General features: G+C 46.5%; 1 protein-coding gene across 4 annotated transcripts in view; it reads left to right on the top strand.

The window, feature by feature from the left end:
• The first annotated feature begins 8,029 nt into the window (after positions 1-8,029).
• Positions 8,030-23,203, top strand: part of USP7 (ubiquitin specific peptidase 7) — a 59,848-nt gene continuing 44,674 nt past the window's right edge. The window contains exon 1 of one of the 4 annotated variants that reach the window (XM_009195964.4): positions 8,030-8,587. Coding sequence is in view for 1 of the 4 variants with exons in the window: in XM_003916517.5 (XP_003916566.1) it covers positions 21,568-21,598 (31 nt within the window). In the remaining 3 variants the exon portion in view is untranslated. Of the gene's footprint in view, positions 8,588-20,949; positions 21,599-23,203 lie in introns of those variants that run through there. The other 3 variants (XR_002519132.2, XM_003916517.5, XM_003916518.4) reach the window with 3 other exon arrangements.

The following is a 23,203-nucleotide window of genomic DNA, read 5'->3' as shown; positions in this document are numbered from 1 at the left end:
AAGTCGCACAGCCAGGGTCTCAGGATGGCCCCAGCCTCCTTGGTGCTACTGACTCCCAGCACACATGCACTTGTGTGGGCACAAACAGGACAGATACCCTAGGAAAGAGGTTCAAAATCCCACCCAGGGGCCACCTTTCCCCTAAGCCTAAAGGTCGCCTCTGCCCCTTGGCTTGCATAAGACCTGTACACTTTTTGCCTCACCTGCTACTGTGCTGGTGGGATGGGCGTTCGGGTGCCTCTTCCACACTGTTGGCTTGTTTGCTCTGAAGGTGACCGTCTTAGTTTCCTTTTTTGTTAAATTTATTTGTGGGAGATGCTCATTCAGGAAACAGTTTTTCAGTGTACTCTGAGAATAAACAGTAGTGCAGGAGATGGCTGGCTAGCAAGTGGCTCTCAGAAAGAGACGCTGAAGCCATAAAACGGTATTGCTTTGATAGGTGATCGTTCAGTTTTATTGCTTTTAACGTTAACGTAATGGTGTGTTTTTGATCCTTTTGGAAGTAAAAGCCCGTTTTCCAGACAAAGACATTGCTAGACTTTCATAAATAACTGAAAATTTCTTTCGGGTATTTTGTAAAGTCTATTTTTGTTACCGTTTTTGTGTTTTTAAATTTTTTTTGTTTTTTGTTTTTCTTTAAGCGACAGGGTTGCTCTGGTTGTAGTGCGGTGGATGATCATAGCTCACTGCAGCCTTAAAATTCCGGACTCAGGTGATCCTCCCACCTCAGCCTTCCAAGTAGCTGGGACTACAGGGTTGGGGTGACCACATCTGGCTAATTGTTTTTTTTTTTTATTTTAAGTTTTGTAGAGATAGGGTCTTACAATGTTCAAACTGATCTGGACTTCCTGGCCTCAAGCGATCCTCCTACCTGAACCTCTCAAAGCACTGGGATTATAGGTGTGAGCCACCTCACCCCGCCTGTTTATGGTTTTTTGCATGAGTAACAAATAGCGTGGATATCCTGCTTGATTTCCAAGGCAAAGAAATTTTACCCTGGAGAACAAGAGTTGTAACAACATATTTCTTGCCATGTACCATGACAGAGTTAGATGTTAAATGTCACCTGCTTTAGAAATTGCTTGTTCTGAAGTAATTTGGACTTAAGAAAGTTGGAGGAAGCAGGGTTTTAAGTGTCATGCGTAGGCAAGAAAGTCAGTTATGCCATTTTTCTAGTAAGTTAACACATGCCTCGGCTAATGAGAAGTCAGATGTGTTGAAATTTTTGAAGAGAAGCAGATCTACTTCTGAGGGTTGGTAATTTTAACTTTTTATTTGGAAGTTGGAAACAGTAATTAGTACGTTTCTTGTATGGGGAAATACACCAACCTGAGCCAGAGCAGGGATGCTTCTAGAATTCAGTGATGGCACCCCTGAGACAGAGGCTGGCAAGAACCCAACATGGGATGGGAAGAGGGGCGTCTGGGAGAAGGCACCATGAGAAGTAGCGTCGACTTGTCTGTGTTGTGCTGCCCAGAAGGGCTGGGCATGTCTGAGGCTGTGCTGGGAGTCCTGGTGGGTAATGGGGCACTGCCTGCCGAGGGCTGGGCTCTTACTATCCTATGCCTGTGCCTGTGTAAAGCAAAATCTTTTTTTTTTTTTTAAATGAAGTCTCACTTTGTTGCCCAGGCTGGAGTGCAGTGGCACGATCTCGGCTCACTGTAACCTCTGACCCCAGGGTTTAAGCCATTCTGCTGCCTCACCTTCCCGAGTAGCTGGGACTACAGGCACACGCTACCATGTCCGGCTGATTTTTGTATTTCAGTAGAGATGGGGTTTCACCATGTTGCCCAGATAGTCTTGACCTCCTGAGCTCAGGCAATACGCCCGCCTCGGCCTCCCAAAGTGCTGGGATTAGAGGCGCGAGCCGCCGCACCTGACCCGAATTCAGTTCTTAGCGTACCCCTTAAGGGGTGGAGACACTATTGTGAGGTCGCAGCTGTTCATAGTCGCAGAGATGCCCATGTTTCCTTGGAAGGAGCCCATGTTACCTGCCAGGAGCTTTAACTTCATGAATGTTTGAAACCTGGGAACAAGTGTTGTGGCCCATTCTCAAGGTGTTCATTCTCTTTGGGTCGTTGAGAATCTAAAAGCTATTTAGAAGGAGACTCCCTTGTGAAACCAGAACAAGTCATGTGATTTTCCTGCCTACCATAGAAGATTAAAAAATCAGGCCCCTCTGTTTTGATTGCATGCCAGTAACGAAGGTTTCCTGACATCCCGATACTGGGAGGGCAGGGTCCTGTGTTATGTACTAACCTCCAGCTCTTGCAATAAGTTGTTAAACTGGCATCTGGTTGGGAAAGTGTGCTGTGTGAGTTTGATAGGGTGGCCTGTATTGTGGAACGTCGTCCCATCCCAGGGTGTGGCTGCAGGTGTCTGGGTGGTAATCTAACTTCTGGCTGTCTCTCTTACCACCCCATTCACAGTACTTCAGAAGAAGTTGAGGGGAGTGTTTCCAAGGGACACTGTGTGGCATTGCTGTGAATGTGTAGGCTGAGCAAACCTTTCTACTCCGCAGCCCCTTAAAAAAGCTGTAAGCCATTGACCTCAAGTTGCAAGTACATTTCATCAATAAGACTTTGGGGAATAAATTATATTTCATGACTCTTAATTGATCCTGTGCAATTGCTATATATATGTATTTTTTTGTTTTTTGTTTTTGAGGCGGAGTCTCACTCTGTCGCCCAGGCTGGAGTGCAGTGGTACAATCTCTCCTCACTGCAAGCTCCGCCTCCCGGTTTCACACCATTCTCCTCCCTCAGCCTCCCGAGCAGCTGGGACTACTACAGGCGCGCCGCGCCACGCCCAGCTAACTTTTTTGTATTGACTGAAAATAAATACGAATAATAAATCTCTCTAGTGAAAATAAATCTCTCTACTGAAGAGAGAGGGTTTCACTGTGATAGCCAGGATGGTCTCGATCTCCTGACCTCATGATCTGCCCACTTTGGCCTCCAAAAGTGCTGGGATTACAGGCGTGAGCCACTGCACCCAGCTATTTTTTTTTTTTTTTGAGAAGGAATCTCGCTCTGTTGCCAGGCTGGACTGCAGTGGCACAATCTCGGCTCACTGCAACCTCCTCCTGCCAGGTTTAAGTGATTCCCCTGCCTCAGCCTCCCGAGTAGCTGGGACTACAGGCGCTCCCACCATGCCCCGCTAATTTTTTGTATTTTAGTAAGAGACAGGGTTTCCCCATGTTGGCCAGGCCTGACCTCGTGATCTGCCTGCCTTGGCCTCCCAAAGTGCTGGGATTACAGGTGTGAGCCACTGCGCCTGGCCATGCAATTGCTATTTTAAAACATGCTTGTGAACCTGGGCATGGTGGCTCATGCCTGGAATCCCAGCACTTCGGGAGGCCGAGGTGGGAGGATCACTTGAGCCTTGGAGGTCAAGGCCACAGTGAGCTATGATTGCATCACTGCACTCTAGCCTGAGGCGAGACACTGACTGGCCCCAATACTGTCCATCATGTAGAAATGAAAGGCAAACAGATTATTTAAGAAGTGGAAAAACAGCCATACAGAAAGAGAAACTCTAGTTTATTAAATACAACAAATGTAAAACTACGTTTCAGCAGTTATTGTTAGAACAAGCATACGTGGGAAGAAATAAAAGAATTGCAGAAACTGCAGATTCATAGAAAGTGGGTATAGGTGATAAGTAGAGTGACTGGTCCCCACATCACTGTCATTCACCCTGTGGTAGCTGAGCAAAATGTGTGAAACAGCAATTGCTGTTACTGTTTTTTTATTTTATTATTTTTTGAGACGGAGTCTTGCTCTGTTTGTCAGGCTGGAGTACAGTGGCACGATCTCAGCTCACTGCAACCTCCGCCTCCTGGGTTCATGCCTTTCTCCTGCCACAGCCTCCCGAGTAGCTGGGACTACAGGCGCCTGCCACCACGCCCGGCTAGTTTTTTTTGTATTTTTAGTAGAGACGGGGTTTCACCGTGTTAGCCAGGATGGTCTCGATCTTCTGACCTCGTGATCCATCTGCCTCGGCCTCCCAAAGTGCTGGGGTTACGGACGTGAGCCACCCCACACGGCCCACAATTACTGTTATTAAACTACGAAAACTTCAAGTGAATACATACTTTCATATTTAGTAAAGTTTTTGGCAAGTCTTCATCTCTGTAGAAAACTTCAAGAATGTATCCTATAAACTTATAGCTAAATTGTCTGACATTGCAAAAAATAGATTCTGGATTTGACTTTGAGTTATGGTTAACAGGGTAATCCTAAAATCTCACAGGCTGTAATGTGGTCCGATTGCCTGTGACCTGAATGCAGTCACGCCTCATGTGATGAGTTTGAGAACACCCAAGCTGCCTCATGCTCTGTTTAGAGAGATGAGCGAGCCCACTGAACACATGTTTGGATGTTGCAGCAGAGTCAGATTTCTTAAAAAGCCATCTAAGACTCAATCTCCATTTCCTTTAGGTTCCCAGGGGCACCTGTTCAAAGCCTCTGCTTTGAGTGGCACTGCGTGGGGCACCTGTCTTCTCCCCAAGCCCCGTTTCTTACTGTCTTGGTTTCCCCTTGGATCGTAGCTCAGACTTCACTTAGTGGCAGAAGGGGTGTCCTTGGTGTCGTGTGGTGTCCACAGAGGCTGGTGTAGGCTTTCGTTCATGATACGTCTCCTGACTGGCAGGAACTGGGCTGGCTGCTGGGTTATGGTCCCAGCTCTGTCCCCGATGGGACTGCCTCAGAAAGTGAAGGTACCCTGAACACGTGTGCAGGGGAGGGCTTCGGCAAAGCAGCTGTGGTGGTATAGGAGAGACAGGACTGGCTTACCGCGGGGAGGGGGAGCCTCGGGTGAGGCCTCACAAAGAAGGCGACACAGCTGAGTGTGAAAAGAGGAGGTGAGGCCAGGTGTCGTGGCTCACGCCTGTAATCCCAGCACTTAGGGAGGCCGAGGCAGGCAGATTACCAGGTCAAGGGTTCAAGACCAGCCTGACCAACATGGTGAAACCTCGTCTCTACTAAAAATACAAAAAATAGCCTGGCATGGTGGCACACGCCTGTAATCCCAGCTACTTGGGGGGCTGAGGCAGGAGAATCACTTGAACCCAGGAAATGGAGGTTGCGGTGAGCCAAGATTGTTGCCACTGCACTCTAGCCTGGATGACAAGAGTGAGACTCCAGCTTAAAACAAAACCCAAAAAAAGGAGGCGAGTGTGGTCACAGGCAGGAGGGGTTTAGGAATAGCAGGGTGAGTTTGGGAACTGCCAGACTCTGACTGGAGGTTTAGGGTTTGTGGCTGGCAGAATGATGCCCCCGTCCCCCAAAGGTGCCCATGTCCTAATTGCTGAAACCTGCAGATGGAATTTTGCAGACCTGATTGAATTCAGGATCCCTAGTGAGGAGATGGGCCGGCGTGCCACAGGTGGGCCTGGTGTACTCACAGTCATCAGCGCCAGAGTGAGGGGACCTGAGAAGACAGGGGCAAGGGAGAGCCCAGGAATGGGGCGGCTCTAGGACCTGGAAGCGGCAGGGAAACATTTCCCCCAGAGCCTCCAGAAGGATTGAGCCCTGGCCAGCACCTTGGTTTTAGCCCAGTGAGACCCATTTCAGACTTCCGACCTTCAGAGCTGTGAAAGAACAAGGTGTGTCAACTTACCTGGTTCACCCAGAGCAAGTGGCAGAGCTGGGATTGGAACCCATGTGGTCTGGCTTCACCTTAACCAGTACGCACTGTTGGTCATAAAGTAGCGGTTACTGATTTTTAATAATTAAATGTTAATCATTACTATTTTTTTGGAGACAGGGTCTCCTTCTTGCCCAGGCTGGAGTGCAGTAGTGCGATCACCGTTAACTGTAGCCTCAAACTCCTGGGGCTCAGGCAGTCCTCCCACCTCAGCCTCCCTAGTGACTGGGACTACAGGCACTCCACCCACGGCCAGGTTTTTTTTCTTTTTTGTATAGATGGGGGTCTACTTTTTGATTTAAACACTCTACTGCTTTCATTCATTTTCCTACCTCATCACCCAGAAGTCATGAACTGCAGTTGGGCTTCCCAGTCTGAAGGTTGTGGTGTGGTTCACCACATGCTTTGAATATAGAAAGTAACCCACTGCCTGAATAGGCCAGGGCCACTGATCCACTGCAGGTGGCATTTGGTGGCATAAAAAGACATGAAGCAAAATAATGCACGTTGGTAGAGTTCTTCCTTTGTGAATCAGGTGTTCAGTAACAAGTTTTAATGAGATCTTGAGCTGAATGAATCATTCCTAAAGCAAACCATCCTGGGCTGTATGTGTCTCTGAGTGTATGGAGAGATTTAAATGTGAAAAGGCCTGAGTCTTGTCTCCCAGGGCTCAGGGTGCAGGTGCACAGCGTCTCAGCATACCCAGGTCTCTAGATGTGCAGAATTAGATATTACAGCATTTTAGACTTAAGTATAGCCTCATGGGTTCAGGTCCTCAGTCATTCTCATGCCCACAAACCCTCTGCATTTACAGATGAGCAAATAGGATATCCAGGCGCTCTCTCCAAGCCCGCAGAGCTCATCACATGAACCTGGCTGGCTCAGACCCAGGTGGGTGAGCCCCCTGCTCCCCAGGCTGTGTTCTCTTGAAGCCCTGGCCAGCTGGGGTGGTGTCCTTCCTGTTGCCTAAATCACCTAGTTTCTTTAAGATGGCAGCTTTCACAAGGTGGGAGGAAAACTGGGTCAGGGCTACTAGAGGCTCAGGATTCCTTTACTGAGCAGAGGTTGAAAGAAATTAGGTGACTTAAGAGGCCAGTCTCCTTGTTTCATTAACTTGTAGTTAGCTGTGTGGTATTTATTGTTTCTGTGGCGTATTTTGAATATTTTCCATGTGAGCCTCTTTCCCTGACAGTAGATTTTAAAGATTAAATATGTATATATATCTATACACACACACACACGTATATATATTATGTACATCTTCATAGGCAACTTTGGAAACTAGTTTGTAAAGTGACTGTAGCAGTCAAAAAAACAGTGGCAAGACTACAGTTTTAAATACAGAAATCCTTACTTGGTTTGACTTTAAGTCTTGCCTGTTAAGTCACTGATTGAAGAAAGCAGAAAGAAACGTGGCTTTTTGATCTTAGATTTCTGCACGTGCCTGCTGCTCACACAATGCACGAGAGCTGTGAATTCTTTGGACGTTGCATCAGATCAGTTTTTTTAGTCTGTGCACAAATATTAGCTTGAATGCTTACTGGTCACTAATTGTACATGTGATTCTCTTGGGAAAAGTAAGACAGGAGATCCAAGTTCTGGCCTCAGGAGTGACGGTGTGCACAGAAACAAATGACACTGAGTGCCCGCTCAGACCACTGTCATGTGCTGGTCAGTGCCTGGGGAAGACATGCATGTAAGCCAGGTGACCCTTGGGTCCCTCGCCAGTAGGACGTGGCCCTCCAGGTGACTGGTTGAGCTTCAGAATGCAGGGCACCCGGGCACATAGCTTCTGAATCTTGGACACTTAGCAGTGCCATGTTCATGGCAGGCAGGGCTGGGGTGGTAACTGAGACTGTTGTCTCTGTCAGTGCCCAGTCCTGTGGGAAATGTGCTGCTGAAAGCTCTGTCCCAGCCCAAGTGATCAAAGTCTTCAGTGTTCTCAAGTTGGGGTTAATTGCCTATGGGTAAGGGGTCTGGAGAGAGGAAGAACACGTTAGCACCACACATCTGCATTTACTGTTAATGATCAGTGTTTCATTTGGAAATCAGAAGCTGTTATTTAAAATCTAATTCTGTTTTGATGACATTAAGTCCTATACTTGTTAAAAGAGCTTTTATTTTTCTTAAAATATTGTTTTAATCTTGAGTGTTTACCAGGGAGCACTGGGTCCCATATTTTTTTTTAGAGCAGAAAGTGTCTATTGTGGCCCCTACTCTACAAGCCTAGAAACCAAGGCTCTGAGTGATAAAATTATTTCTAGACCTTTGCTGTCCACTGTGGCAGCCACTAGCCACATGTGGTTGATTAAATTAAATACATAAATATTTGATTTTTTGGTCTCCATGGCCATATTTCATGTACTCAATAAGTACATGTGGCTATTTAAATAAAATTAAATTGAATAAGATAATAATACCAGTTCCTCTGTCACAACAGCCATGTTTCAAGTGCTCGGTCGCAACATGTAGCTCGTGGCTTCTGTGTTTGGTGGGACAGCACTGCTGTTTAGACAGAGCCTGTGAGTGGGGATTTTCCTTTGCTATTCTAGGGGATAGCAACCCTTAGACCTCCTTGACCAGGATGGTTTAGAATATGGAAAGCCAACCATTTTCATGTAATAACTTCTTAGAAGGAACTTCCCCAAGCTCAGCTTAGGACATCCTTGCTGGTAATCACTGCTTCAGGCCCTAGGGGTTTGGAGGGGAAGCAGAGATGAAGTGATAAGGTGTCTGCCTAAGGAAAGCCAGCATGGTTCAGATAGGTCATATGAGCAAATAATGAGGGCAGAAGATGATGAATGCTCAGAGGTGAGCCAGGTGGGGGCCTGGAAATTGAAGAGCGAGATTGCACCCCAAGAGCAGGAAGGCATGGTGAAGAGGTGGTGTTGTGGTGGGCCTTAAAGTAGGGTTAGGACTTGAGCTCAGGGAATTGGAGGTAAGGATGGCAGTGGCAAGGCTTCTGGGTGGATGAAAATAGAAGCACCGGCTGTCCTGGGCATGTCCATTGTATTGGAATTGCCACATTGTGTTGTGTTACTTTGCTTTTGTACACTAGACTTTGAGGTTGTAAAGTTCAGGGACTGTGCCCCGAGCATTTTCAATGCCTTGAAAAGTAGTGTTTCTCCCTACATAGTACCCATTAATCAGTTGCATTGCATTTTTATGTTTTAGTTTCAGTCCAAGTGGAATGTGCCACGATGTTAAATGCCAGTTAACTTTAATTTTACCTGATTTGGTAACAGTTGTAAAGGATTAGATTTGCATCTATGCTTTTTGATAAAATTCGCTAACAATCATGATTTTTAAAATAACTTCATTGAGAGATAATTCACATACCACAATTCACCCATTTAAAGTGGGTCAGTGGTTTTTAGTATTCACAATTGTGTGACTATCAGCAATCAATTCGAGCACATTTTTATAACCACAAAAGGAAACCTTGTACCCATTAGCAGTCACCACTAATCTATGGATTTGCTTGTTCTAGACATTTCATAGACTGTAAGCTTCCCCTCCCTTTGGAGACAAGATCTTGTCACCCAGGCTGGAGTGCCGTGGTTTGATCATAGCTCACTGCAGCCTTGAACTCCTGGGCCCAAGCCATCCTCTCCCATCTCAGCCTCCCGAGTAGCTGGAACCACAGGCACACGCCACCATGCCCGGCTAATTTTTTTGTAGAGACGGGGTTTCGCTGTTTTGTCCAGCCTTGTTTTTGGCTGCTTTTACTTAGCTTAATATCCTCAAGGTTCATCCACATTGTAGCCAGTGGTCGTTCCCTTTTCTTGCCGAATAATATTCCATCGTGTGGAACTTCACCATGATTTGGCAAAGAGATGTGCAAGTTCTTAGGATTGTGTCATCTGTAATAGGCTTTAGTCAGTATTTTTAAGGGGATTTGAACTTTTTTTGTAGTTAAGAATATGCTTCACTTATCGAGTTAACTGAGGTCCAGGTGTGGCAGCTCATACCTGTAATCCCAGCACTTTGGGGAGCTGAGGTTGGTGGATAGCTTGAGCCTGGGAATTTGAGACCAGCCTGGGCAACATGGTGAAAACTCGTCTCTACAAAAAATACCAAAAATTAGTCAGGCATGATGGCACGTGCTTGTAGTTCCAGCTACTCCGGAGGCTGAGGTGGGAGGATTGTTTGAGCCCAGGAAGTTGAGGCTGCAGTGAGCTGAGATGGTGCCACTCGTACTCCAGCCTGGGCTGGTGGGAGGGAGGAATCAAGGCCAGTTGAGGGTTCCATCAGGGGAGCAGAACTGTGGGAAAGGGATGCAGGGATTTATTAGTGGGATTTTACTGGACACAGCAGTGGGAGCTCGATTAGCATCTGGGTCTGGTGCCAGAGCTGACTGACGTCTGCAGGCCATGCAGTCTTGGAGAGGTGGTGGTGGGAGTGGGGAGCGAGGCTGTACTGCACTCCAGAGTGCCTCTCACCGTGTCCAAGCCTCCAGGGCAGTCATGGAGCCTAAAGACCTGGGAGGCAGAGAAACCCCTAGGTGTAAGGGCATGTGGCACCTAGTGTACTCCTACCTTCTAAATTGCACACTGAGGGTCTCAAAAGTGGGAGCTGTGCAGGGAAGGGCATGGCATGCCCACCTAGCTGAGGCAGCTTGGCACAAACCCACCAGGCAGCCCCACCTCTGGAATAGCCAAGCTTTTGGTGACAGGATCCTGTCAAAGTCCTAAAAGACTTCACCTGTTAAAGAGCTTTTGATGGGTGGGTTATAGCTACTGTTATTTACCATATAGAAATTAAGGCCAACCTTAAATATTTATTGATTGAAAAACAATAGACGCACACCTGTAATCCCTGTATTTTGGGAGGCCGAAGTGGGTGGATCACTTGAGGCCAGGAGTTCGAGACCAGCCTGGGCAACATGGTGAAACCCAGTCTCTACTAAAAATACAAAAATTAGCTGGGTGTAGTGGTACATGCTTGTAGTCCAGCTAATCAGGAGACCGATGTGGGATAGTCGCTTGAACCTGGCAGGTGGAGATTGCAGTGAGCCGAGATGGCGCCACTGTACTTCAGCCTGGGTGATAGAGTGAGACCCTGTGTGTGTGTGGTGGGGTGGTTGAGGGGGGCAGCGCTGTGGAAAAACAATAAACCAGCACATGGTGATGTTGTATAAAAAATAATTATTTTCCAAAAGTCTGTTGAGAGGAATGGCATTGCTTTACGTTTTTGTAAATTTGTTTACTGTCTGTCTTAATAGAAGACTTCTTACCTGCTTCTGCGTTCAGTCAGATGCAGTGTAATTTAAATTAAGATATGAAGAAAACCCAATCTTACAGAGATACACTGAAAAAAACAGGAGGCATGCTTTGGTAGCCTTTGTGGCTATTTGATACTACAGCAAAACAAGTGGTAGATTAATGGAGGTTAGTTACCCCTGTTACATTAAGTTCATTGGTCTGTCATGCACTTTCAGTGGATTTTTTCCGGTTGCATTCATTGGCCATTTGGAAAATACGGATTCATCGTTATACAGGTCTGCTAAATGTTGCCACATTTTGTTATGCAGTTATATTAAGAAATTGAGTTTATATGCCCAGACGTCGGCGTTGTGGGAAACCCTGCTGCTGTTTGCTCTGTGGGTGGAGCCTTCTGTGTGCTGGCAGATGGTTGAGTGGTGGAGTGTGAGTGGCTTTGTGGAGGCCGCCTCCTCATCTGCTGGCCTGTAGGGCTGGGGTACCGGCCAGTCACCAGACTGCTGGAGGTGTGCATTTGCCATGCCTGTGTGCTCTTCAGACTGTCAGTTCAGGTGTTCTAACTTTTTAGTTGGGTTGTGTCCAGCTGTTGAGGTTCGTGAACTCTTTATATATTTGAGATTCGAGTCTTCGTAAGATACACGATTTGCAAATATTTTCTACTGGTCTGTAGCTTGTGTGTATTCTCTTAACAGCTTCTTTCTGGAGCAAATGTCCAAATATTTGCCCCACCCATCATGATAGATATTTTCCTGTATTTTCTTACAGTGTTATAGTTTTCCATTTCATTGTGAGCTACTTTTTATTTAAGGTGTGAGGTTTAGGTTGGGTGTCTTGTGGGGGAGGGGCCATAGAGTCCGGTTGTTCCATGGTTCCATGACTTTTGTTAGAGACTTTTTCCTTTGAATTGCTTTTGTACCTTTGTCAAAAATCAAATGGGATCTATTTCTGAACTATTCCATTCTCCTCTGTCTGTTCCTTTGCCAGCAGTGCTGTCTTGATTATGGAAGCTTCATACGGGTAATGTGATTCCTCAATCTGTGCTGTTGTTTTTTAATTTTAATTTTAATTTTTGGAAATAGGGTCTCGCTATGTTGCCCAGGTTGGTTTCTGACTCCTGGCCTCAAGCAGTCTTCTTGCCTTGGCTTCCCAAAGTGCTGGGATTATAGTTTATGAGCCACCACACCCGGCGAATCTGTGTTACTCAGAATTGTTTTACCTACTCAATCTTTTATTGTTCCATATAAATATTAGAATCAGCTTGCCCATAGCTATTAAAAATCCTGCTTTTTAATTGGACTGTTTAAATGTATAGATTAATTTGGAGAGAACATCTTTACTGTGCTGTCTCCCAGTCTGTGGGCATGGTATGTCCCCAGTGTCAATGATTTTACCGCTTACGAACAGCTAGCATTCACAGTACATCACTAGTGCACAGAAATGTTCAAGGTGTCTGTTGGTTTATAGGTTGAACTGTTCCCCAAATCCCCACTACCCCATGAACAAATAAAACAAGATTTGCTTTGCTACTCTCTGGACAACTAGTCTTCCCAGGAACATATTTGTTTGTTTGTTTGTTTGTTTGAGACAATGTCTTGCTGTGTTGCCCAAGCTGGAGTACAGTGGCGTGGTCTTGGCTCCCAGGTACAAATGATTCTTGTGCCTCAGCCTCCTAAGTAGCTGGGATTACAGGCGTGCACCACCACACCTGGCTATTTTAAGGCGGAATTTCGCTCTTGTTGCCCAGGCTGGAGTGCAATGGCAGAATCTCGGCTCACTGCAACCTCCGCCTCCCAGGTTCAAGCAATTCTCCTATCTCAGCCTACGGAGTAGCTGGGATTACAGGCGCCCACCACCACACCCAGCTAATTTCTGTATTTTTAGTAGAGATGGGGTTTCATCATCTTGGTCAGGCTGGTCTTGAACTCCTGACCTCAGGTGATCCACCTGCCTCGGCCTCCCAAAGTGTTGGGATTTTAGGTGTGAGCCACCGTGCCCGGCCCACCTTGCTAATTTTTGTATTTTTAGTAGAGATGAGGTTTCACCATATTGGCCAGGCTGATCTCGGAACTCCTAACGCCATTCATGTGCCCCCCTCAACATCCCAAGTGCTGAGATTATAGGCATGAGCCACCGTGTCCAGCCGCCAGGAACTTTTCAAAATCCCTTTTTACTAGGTTTTCAAAAGATATGACAGCCCTTGAATTGCAGGTGTTCCATAAAAGTCTGCAATGGTCCCTTCTAAAGGAGATAAAAACCTGAATGGTGGTCTGTGTCTCTGGTGGCCTAGAGTAGACTGGCAGCCTGTGACATGGTGCAAAAGAAAAAATAATAGTTTTCTTTCTTTACTAGGTTGTTCCCGTTTGTGGTTTTATTCAAATAAAGAAGCCTGTTTGAAGTTGGTTATGTTTGACTAGTTTTAAAGGACTTAAATAAGCACAACCAAGAGTTTGTATAAAAATCTCTTTTCTACCTGTGACCTCATCCCTAGTCTCCAAACTGGCTTGTCTTTTCAAATAATTTTTGGGGAAAAACAGACATTTAAGAGAGGAAGCTACTAGTTAGTTGCCAAGGTGTAAACGGACCTTCCGGGCCACAAATAGCCCAGGCAATTCCTTTGTTCCAGGACTCTGGCCCCCTCCTGACTCCAGGCGGCAGCTGTTGTACCCCCTCTCTCAGCTGCCAAAGGGGTGTCAAGCCTCAGCCAGTATTTTGGCTGTGCTGTTTTTTGCACCGCTGTTACCATGTGTATTTTTGCTTTTGTTTTAAGGGTAGTACATATCCCCGGAAACATTCAAACATGCAAGCAAAAAGGCAAGAAGGAGAGATTCTGTTCCTCAGAGGGAACTACCATTATATACTTGATGTATTATGGATATGGTCCCAGTTCATTCCTTTTTGATTGTTTTTTAATTTTAGAGACGGGGGTCTCCCTATGTTTGCCCAGGCTGGTCTTGAACTCCTGGATACTGCCTCCCCTGCACCTTATAGTTTTTAAAACCGAATTATTGTAGAATAAGCAATAAAATAAATGTAATAGAGAATTGAAATTTTAAACACCAAAATGTTTTCCTGTAAAAACTTAAACTTATGTTTAATTTAAAGTTGTGCCTCTGCAGGAAGCACTGTTTGTGTTTATCCCTGGGCATGAGTGCTCATTTTCTTGGGGAATGGGTTTTTGTGGTAACATTTCAAAATGAGTGAAAGGACAATCAGCATTTTGGTTTGATACATACTGCCTTTGGGAAGGACAATTTGACTCTAGAAAAGTGTGTTCCTGCCAGCCATTTGACACTACCCATATGCTAGACCTTCAGTACCAGTGAGCATCTCCATTGCTTTTCACCATTAATCTAGCAGAGGAAGAGTGGTATCCCATGGTGACGAGGGAAGTGGAGCCTGTTGGTTAGTCCTTTGTGTTTCTCATGGCATTGGGGCCTTGCATTCTCGGTGTTAATCCTTTGGCTCTTGTGTGTCACAGATCCCCATCCAGGTGGTGGCATCCCTTGCCCTACCGCGTCTGTGCAGCTTGGTTCTGGCCACGCGTGCTGCGACTGCCTTCCAACAGCACTTGCATTGTGCTGCACAGTTGAGCAGATAATCCTGTTTCTTTTGTGGAACAAACCATACATGTATAGAAGCAGAACAGGCATAATTATAAGCTCTTTACTTGTGCTGTATTTTAAACTCCTCTCGGTGCGCAACACAGCATTGAAACCAATCATCAGTGTTTGGACAGGCATTTTTGGTAGTTAGGATGATCTCTAGGGAACAGATGATTTTACATAATGAAGCTAAACTGAAAGCTCCAAACAAATAGTTTTATTTAAGGATCACATATTATATGTGGCCTTCTTTGGGGCTTGGTTTTCATATAGCTAATTTACATCAGGATTATTTCAGCATATAGAGCAAACCGTCAGATTTTAATATAGTAGGTCCACTTTGAACACTCAGGCTCCACTGCCTTAAAGCTAGGTGGGTAGCTGACCTCAGGGCCCACAGTGGCTGAAAAGGCATAGGACCGAAGGCAACCTAGTTTAGTAGGATAGAACTGTCCCCTGGAGGTGGCTTTCCAGCCAGCCTAATGAGGGTGCATAGTTTTATACACTCCAAATAACTGGAGTGTATAAAATCACAAAGTGGCTGGACGTGGTGTCTCATGTCTGTAACCCCAACACTTTGGAGGCCGAGCTGGGAGATTGCTTGAGGCCGGGAGTTAAAGACCAGCCTGGACAACATAGTGAGACCCAATCTCTACAAAAAATACAGAAACTAGCTGAGTGTGGTCATGTGCACCTGTAGTCCCAGCTACTTGGGAGGTTGAGGTGGGAGGATTGCTTGAGCCTGGGAGGTCGAGGCTACAGTGAGCCGTGGTGGCACCACTGCACTCCAGCCTGCCCAACAGAGGGAGACCCTGTCTCAAAAATAAATAAGCCAGAAGCCAAAAATTGTTAATAAGACCAGAGGGATTCAGAGTTATTTAGGAGGGCCCTGTTTTAGAGTACACAGGGATCTGTTTTGACAGGCTGGGTTGAGGTGTGGGTGTTCAGATCCTCACAGTCCTGCAGAACAGCAGAGGAGCTTGTAGGGAGACCCCTAGCATGTGATAAGGGTGGGACAAACCCTACTGCTGTGATATTTGGCAAGGGCTGGCGCCAAGATTCCCATGCTGGGGCTGTCTCAGGTCCGATAGAGCTCTCCACTGGGCATCCTAGTCACCCGGCGTGTCCCAGTACCTCCCAAGGACACAGATGGCTTCCGGTTCATTGGGTGGAACACCTGCTGGGAGGGAACATTTTAGAGTAAAGTTAAGAATCCTTATCATGGCCTTCAAGGCCCTCCACAGCCTTGGCCCTGCCCACCTTCCACTTGCCACCCATCCCCTTCCCACTGCCCTGGTCCTGTTCCTGTTGCGGTTTGCTCTGCCTGAAAGGTACTTCTCCATCTCTGGCTGGCAGGCTCCTTACACTCTGTGCTTGCCATCCAGTTGTCTCCTCCTTCATGACGACTAAGGGACATGAACCAGTCCTGTGGCTGTCACTGTGTGCCGTTTGCCCTCTATTGCAGTGATCACCAAGGGACTTGCCTCCCACTTACTAGTGAGCCCCAGGAGACCAGGGGGTGTGTCTGCCCAGTTCGCTACCAAACCCTGGACCCAGCCATGCTTGTGGCACATACAAGTTACTGAACATGTTGGTTGACCTGCGAGAAGTGGGTGGGCTCTGCCGAACTGCAGCCGGAGATACATGCCTTTACCCCTCAGGCCCTTCCTGCCTGGAAAAGTAGCATATTATTAGTCTACAGAATCAAGTGTCGTTTTTGTTAAGAGTTGTTAACTGCAGGCTGAAGGATATGTAGGGTATGTCCACAGTTAAGGCGATGCGTGAAATCCTAGCTAATGGTAACAGCTTAGAAAGGCGCTTTCGGCGTTATTTTTGAGCATAGTTGAATTTTCCCACGTAGGATCATGTTCTGGAATTGGCTCCTTCCAAGAGGTTTCAGGTGCTCAGTCAGGCACAGAGGGCATGAGGGCTGGGAAGTATTTGGGGGGGTCCTCATGGCCCCATGGGCAGGGTGGTCTTTGTGAGTGGGGCAGCAGCTTGTTGGCAAACAAGGGCAGTGTGGCCTGGCCAGCACCTATCACTTTCCAACCAGTGACTGGAAGGGGTGGTGAACCTCGAGTCCCTGAGTGCTGGACGAGAAGAAGGGTCCTGGGGTGGGAGGAGAGAGAATTCTTTCCTGCTATTCCTGACTTTATTGTATCCTATTATGACCTTCACCCCCACTTGATTACCTGGAATATATACAGTGTATAGATATATAGATATAAGCAGTTCTCCTGCCTTAGCCTCCCGAGTAGCTTGGATTACAGGTGTGCGCCACCATATCCGGCTAAATATTCCAGGACCCTACCTGAAGCCAGCTTGAGCTTCACCTAGGAGAGGCCTCGCAGAGGGGATTGAGCTCACTCCACAGCCTCTGATCTTTCCCACTTCCTGGAATGTCCAGAAGATGGCTGTCAGGAGCTTCTTAGGGAGTGTGGTAACTCCGTATTTTTTGGCAGCCACCATCGTTCCTGTTTCTGTGGATGCCTTGGGAGCTCACAGGCTCTCACCTCTCCCTTCCTGATGCAGGGGGTCATTGCTCTAACTGCCCCACCTCCTGCCCTGGGTTGCCTGGTCCCAAGGTAACCCCTGCCCTTCACTCTGATCAGCAGCCCTGATGGTGGCGTTCAGCTTCTTGGACGTTCCTAGTACACCTTTTGCCTCTTGCTGTGTTCCAGAAGCCGAAGAGTTCTCCTCAACACTGTGCTGGAGGCTGGTCCTGCGCTGGAGCTGGCCAGAGCATTTGGCGGTGTTCTGGTTCTTGGATAAATGTGTTGACATTTGTCATTGGACAAAGCATGGTTAGCCACTTGCAGAGACCAGATGTGTATATGACCTGGTTATAGGATGCGTAGACAGGTGACCTGGCTATAGGATGCGTAGATAGGCAGCAGGATGGGAACCACAGCACAGGCAGTTTGTGAGAGCATCATTTGGAGTAGCAAAAATAAAATAAAGAAAAAACCTGGATGTAAACAGTCCTTTTTTTTTGGAGACAGAGTCTTGCTGTCACCCAGGCTGGAGTGCATTGGCGTGATCTCAGCTCACTGCAACCTCTGCCTCCCTGATTCAAGCGATTCTCATGCCTCAGCCTCCCAAGTAGCTGGGATTACAGGCATGCGTCACAATGCCTGGCTGTTTTGTGTTTTTAGTAGAGATGGGGTTTCACCATGCTGGCCAGGCTGGTCTTGAACTCCTGACCTTATGTGATCTGCCTGGCTTGGTCTCCCAAAGTGCTGCTGGGATTGATTACAGGTGTGAGCCACTGGACCCAGCCTGGAAAGTCTTTTTTTTTTTTTTTTTAAAGATGGAGTCTCGCTCTGTCACCCAGGCTGGAGTGCAGTGGCGCAATCTCAGCTCACTGTAAGCTCCGCCTCCTGGGTTCACGCCATTCTCCTGCCTCAGCCTCCCGAGTAGCTGGGACTACAGTTGCCCGTCACCACGCCCACCTAATTTTTTATATTTTTAGTAGAGTTGGGGTTTCACCATATTAGCCAGGATGGTCTTGATCTCCTGACCTCGTGATCCGCCGCCTCGGCCTCCCAAAGTGCTGGGATTACAGACATGAGACACCACGCCTGGCCGGAAACAGTTTTCATTAGGGGAGTGGTTGATAAATCATGACAATGTTTGGAGTTATTATACTTACCCACGTAATATGAATAGTATATGTGTGTTTTCCTTCATGAGAAAAAGTGCATGCACAATGTACATAATATGTACATATGAACATTACATTGAGAATGCCTGGAGGCGAAACATTCATGGTTTCCTTCATATTAGCACTCAGGGAAGGCCAGTTCCTTTCTCCTTATTCGTGTCTGCATTGTTGCTAGCTAACATTTGCTTGCTTGTGTTTTCTTCTTTCAGAACTCAAAAGTAGAAATAAACATGAAACCAGGACCAGTCAAATATTTTCATAGCAGCTTTATTTGTAAATTTCCTCTATCTGGAAAGGACCTAGATGTCAGCAAGTGAATGGTCAAATGGGGGTCCATCCCTGCCATGATATCCTACATAACAGTGAAAAGGAGCAACTTATTCCACACTGTGTCCATTTATATAGCACTGGTGAAGTGACAAGATCCCAGAGATGCAGAACATATGAGGGTTGCCAGGGATGATGGGGGAGCATGCACGCCGGGGTGGGTGGTCATAACAGGGCCACTGGAGGGATCCTTGTGGTGTTGGAACTGTTCAGGATCTTAACTGTGGGGGTGGCGGACACAAAAATCTACACACAAAATAAAATTGCAGAGAACTAAATACGTGTAAATGGGGAGAAATCTTCATTGGGTTGGTGGGTTACATCAGGACCCTGGCTGTTGATACTGCAGGGTAGTTTTGCAAAGTGATGCTGTAAGGGGAAACTAGGAAAAGGGTATATGATCTCTCTCTGTCCCATGGTGTTAATGGGGGAACTGGTTCCAGTACCCTCTCAGGTATCAAAATCCACAGATGCTCAAATCTTCCTCATACAAAACAGTGTGGTATTTGCATATAATCACACATCTTCCTGTATAGTTTAAATTATCTCTAGGTTGCTTATAATATCTAATACAGTGTAAATGCTATGTAAATAGTTGGTAGACTGTTGTTTTGGGAATAATGACAAGGAAAAAAAAATCTGTACATGTTTAGTACAGACTCTCTCCCCCCAATTTTTTTTTTTTTTTTTTTTGAGACGGAGTCTTGCTCTGTCGCCCAGGCTGGAGTGCAGTGGCAGGATCTTGGCTCACTGCAAACTCCGCTTCCTGGGTCCACGCCATTCTCCTGCCTCAGCCTCCCAAGTAGCTGGGACTACAGGTGACCACCACCACCACGCCTGGCTAAGTTTTTGTATTTTTAGTAGAGACGGGGTTTCACTGTGTTAGCCAGATTGGTCTCGATCTCCTGACCTCTTGATCTGCCTGCCTCGGCCTCCCAAAGTGCTGGGATTACAGGCTTGAGCCACCGAGCCCGGCTGGTCTTGATCTCTTGACCTCGTGATCCACCCACCTCGGCCTCCCAAAATGCTGGGATTACAGGCGTGAGTCACCGCACCCGGCCCCCCGAGTATTTTTGATATGCAGTTTGTTGAATCCACAGATATGGAAGACTGACTGTATTGTTTCTTTTTTTTTTTTTTTTTTTTTTTTTGAGACAGAGTCTTGCTCTGTTGCCCAGGCTGAGTGCAGTGGTGTGATCTCCACTCTCTGCAAGCTGTGCCTCCTGGGTTCATGCCATTCTCCTGTCTCAGCCTCCCGAGTAGCTGGGACTACAGGCGCCCGCCACCACGCCCGGCTAATTTTTTGTATTTTTAGTAGAGACAGGGTTTCACCGTGTTAGCCAGGATGGTTTCGATCTCCTGACCTCGTGATCTGCCCACCTCGGCCTCCCAAAGTGCTGGGATTACAGACATGTGCCACTGTGCCCGGCCGACTATATTATTTCTTAAGACTATATGTGAATCCACAGTTATCTCAAAGTTTAATCAAGAAAAGTTTAATCAAGTCAGTATAGTATGGTGTAGTAGCAGTCCTACAGGAATCCAGGTTATTTTGGGAATATCCATATTTAAAAGCATATGTAGTCAAAGAACTTCAGCCTCCTTGGAGTGTCATGCCTGTTTGCTTAGGACTTTTCCATTCTTCTTGCCTAGGTCCTCTTGTGGCAGTGCCTGTGCTAGTCCAGCTGTGACCCTGGTCTGGTGACATAGGATATTCTGCCCTACCTTACCCTGGGGCCGGTGACAATTACCTGAGAATTGTACAAGGCCTGGCACATAATAGGGGCTCATTGGAGTTACTGATTGATGAAATACTTAAGCAGATGGTAGTTCCTTCTCATGTGGTCAGTATTTTCTCTCCCCTTCCTGCCCCCACATAGATGCAAGCTCCCCAGACTGGCGGCAAGTCTCCTGAGCAATTCTCCTGTCCAGTTGTCTCCTGGCATCTGTGTGGAAAGTGTTTTGTGTTTCAGCTCCCAAACTGCTTTTTTGTCTGCCTTGAATTGCTTGAGAATTTAAGCCATGCTCTATATAGGTACATAATGCTAACATTTTTACCTTTCTGTTTTTTTAATAGCCTATTTAAGAGACAGGGTCTTAAATAGGCAATAGGTCTTAATAGGTAGAGGCTCACTGCAGCCTTTACCTCCCACCTCAACCTCCCAAGTGGTTGGGATTACAGGTGTGCACCACTGCACCCAACTGATTTTTTTTTTTTTTTTTTTTTTTTTGAGACAGAGTCTTACTCTGTCGCCCAGGTTGGAGTACAATGGCGCGATCTTGGTTCACTGCAACCTCTGCCTCCCGGGTTCAAGTGATTCTCCTGCCTCAGCCTCCCGAGTAGTAGCTGGGATTACAGGCATGAGCCACCACGTCTGGCTAAGTTTTGTATTTTTAGTAGAGATGGGGTTTTGCCATGTTGGCCAGGCTGGTCTCAAACTTCTGGCCTCAGGTGATCTGCTGGCCTCAGCCTCCGAAAGTGCTGGGATTACAGGCGTGAGTCACCATGCCTGGCCCAAATTGCGTATCTTATAAACAAACTAGTTGATACACGTTGTTTCCGGTTAATCCTTTTTTAAAAAGACAGGGTCTCACTGTGTTGCCCAGGCTAAAGGGATCTTCCTGCCTCAGGGTCCTAAGTGCCTGAGATTCCTCCTGCTTCTTAGGCTGAGAGGGCATTCTACTTTGCCTTTTAAAAATTAGCTTTTAATTTTGGAGTAATTCTAGTAATTTTTTGTAGTAACAGAAAAGTTGCAAAGTTACGACAGAGCTCCTGTGTGCCCCCCACTGACAATTTATATCACCAGTGTGAGTTTGTCACAGCCAAGGAACTGACATTGGTGTGTTACTGTTAACCAAACCCATTATTTCAGGATTTCACCAGTTTTTCCATTAATATCGTCTTTCTCTTGCTGGACTGCCTTATCTAAATTGAGGTTGCTTGAATATGTTTCTGGTCCTAAAGACAAGGCTTTTGTGGGATGCTTTAAAAAATAAAAAAGAATGCTGAGGTAGAGCTCCTAGAGATTCTATGCAGTCACTCTGATGTGGGTGAGAGAACTCCCCCATCCCCCAGCAGACGCCACTGCAGAGCCATGCAGAGATGGCTGGGAACCACAGGCTTGGGCTCGAAGGTGAGTCAGGTTTTCAGGTTGGGCTCCTTATGCTGCTGATGGATGGAGATAAACTATACTGACATGTCTAACCAGACTTCTGAAGTGTATTTGGGGCTATAAATCAAGAAGCTATATGTATCAGTAAACTTTATATCTTTAAATTTATTTGTATCTTTAAGGTTATATTAGTAAACATTATATAAAGATCCCTGATTTCTCATTTACCTCTGTTTTAAGTCATACATTTAAATGAGTTTAGTGTGGGGAGAGGAGATGAGAGGTGAAGAGAGGATCATGCAGAAGCCAGAGGGAGTTCATGGTGAACTGATGGGGGTGGGGTGAGATGGGCTTCAGGGCGCCATGCGAGCCACCCAGAGACCAGGCATTGGCCCGTGCGTGTCTGCCGTAATAACAGAGCTGTAGTTTTGATCACTAGGCTGTCACTAGTGGAAGGATCTGGGGGGCTGAGTGGAGACACCTGTGGCTCAGAGGCTGTGCTGAATCTTCATGGACAAGGCACCACCTGGTGGCAGGACATGGACTCAGTTTCAACACACCAGGGTTTTATTGTGTTCCCAACCCCTGCCCCCTGCCAGCTTTTTGGGGGAGGATTGATACATCTTTGTGAAGTGACAGAAAATATCAAAGCCAGCCAATTGGAATCTTGCTTATTCTGATCTGTTATCTCAGGAGTGAGATTCGGGTGCTGAAGTGGTCTACCTAACTTCTATAGCGGTTGGGAGGTGTTCTCTGGGGGATAGCAGTTCTGTGTTATGACATCACAAATGGAATTCAGGGGGAGGAAAGCAGGGTATAGGCGTAAGTGCCCAGTAGAGCAGGTGGGAATATAGGTCCTGCAACTAGCCAGGGAGCCTACTTGGTGTTTCTAAAACATATTTTCTGCCTTTTCTTATACATATTGTGTTAAAAGGCCTAGCAGTCACGAATAATGGAGACTGTCTTCTATTTCTGGGTGGGGTGTGCATATTATGGGATGGTAATGGCTTTATTTCCTACAGACGTTTTTCATCCAGGGCCTGTCTGTTTGACATTGCACATTGTCACTCGTGTTTGCCAAACATGTCCCCAGTCTTATTTGAGATAATTTTGTGTCAAAAATAGTGCGTCGTGGCTGATGCCTGTAATCCCAGCACTTTGGGAGGCCGAGGTGGGCAGATCACCTGAGGTCAGGAGTTCAACACTAGCCTGGCCAACATAGTGAAACCCCATCTTTACAAAAATACAGAAAAATTTTAGCCGGGCATGATGGCAGGTGCCTATAATCCCAGCTACTCAGGAGGCTGAGGTGGGAGAATCACTTGAACCCAGGAGGCTTGAACCCAGAAGGTTGCAGTGAGCCGAGATCACGCTATTCCACTCCAGCCTGGGTGATAGAACGAGACTCTGTCTCAAAAAAAAAAAAAAAAAAGCCTTAGCTCAAGTGTTTGGCCAAATCAGTCCCCATGTCTTAAAAACTTCCAAAAAGATGGGATATAACACTTGGTATTACGTCACTCTTACATGGCAGTAAATATATGTGCACACCAATCTCGAACGTCTGTCTTGAACAACAAAAGAAGGCAGCCTCATTGTTTAGGCTATTTCTAGAAGCCTAGTACAGAT

This window comes from Papio anubis, chromosome 18 (assembly GCF_008728515.1).
Source record: "Papio anubis isolate 15944 chromosome 18, Panubis1.0, whole genome shotgun sequence".
NCBI lineage: Eukaryota > Metazoa > Chordata > Mammalia > Primates > Cercopithecidae > Papio > Papio anubis.
The sequence above is the reverse complement of the archived record's forward strand: the minus strand, read 5'-3'. Positions and strand labels throughout refer to the sequence as shown.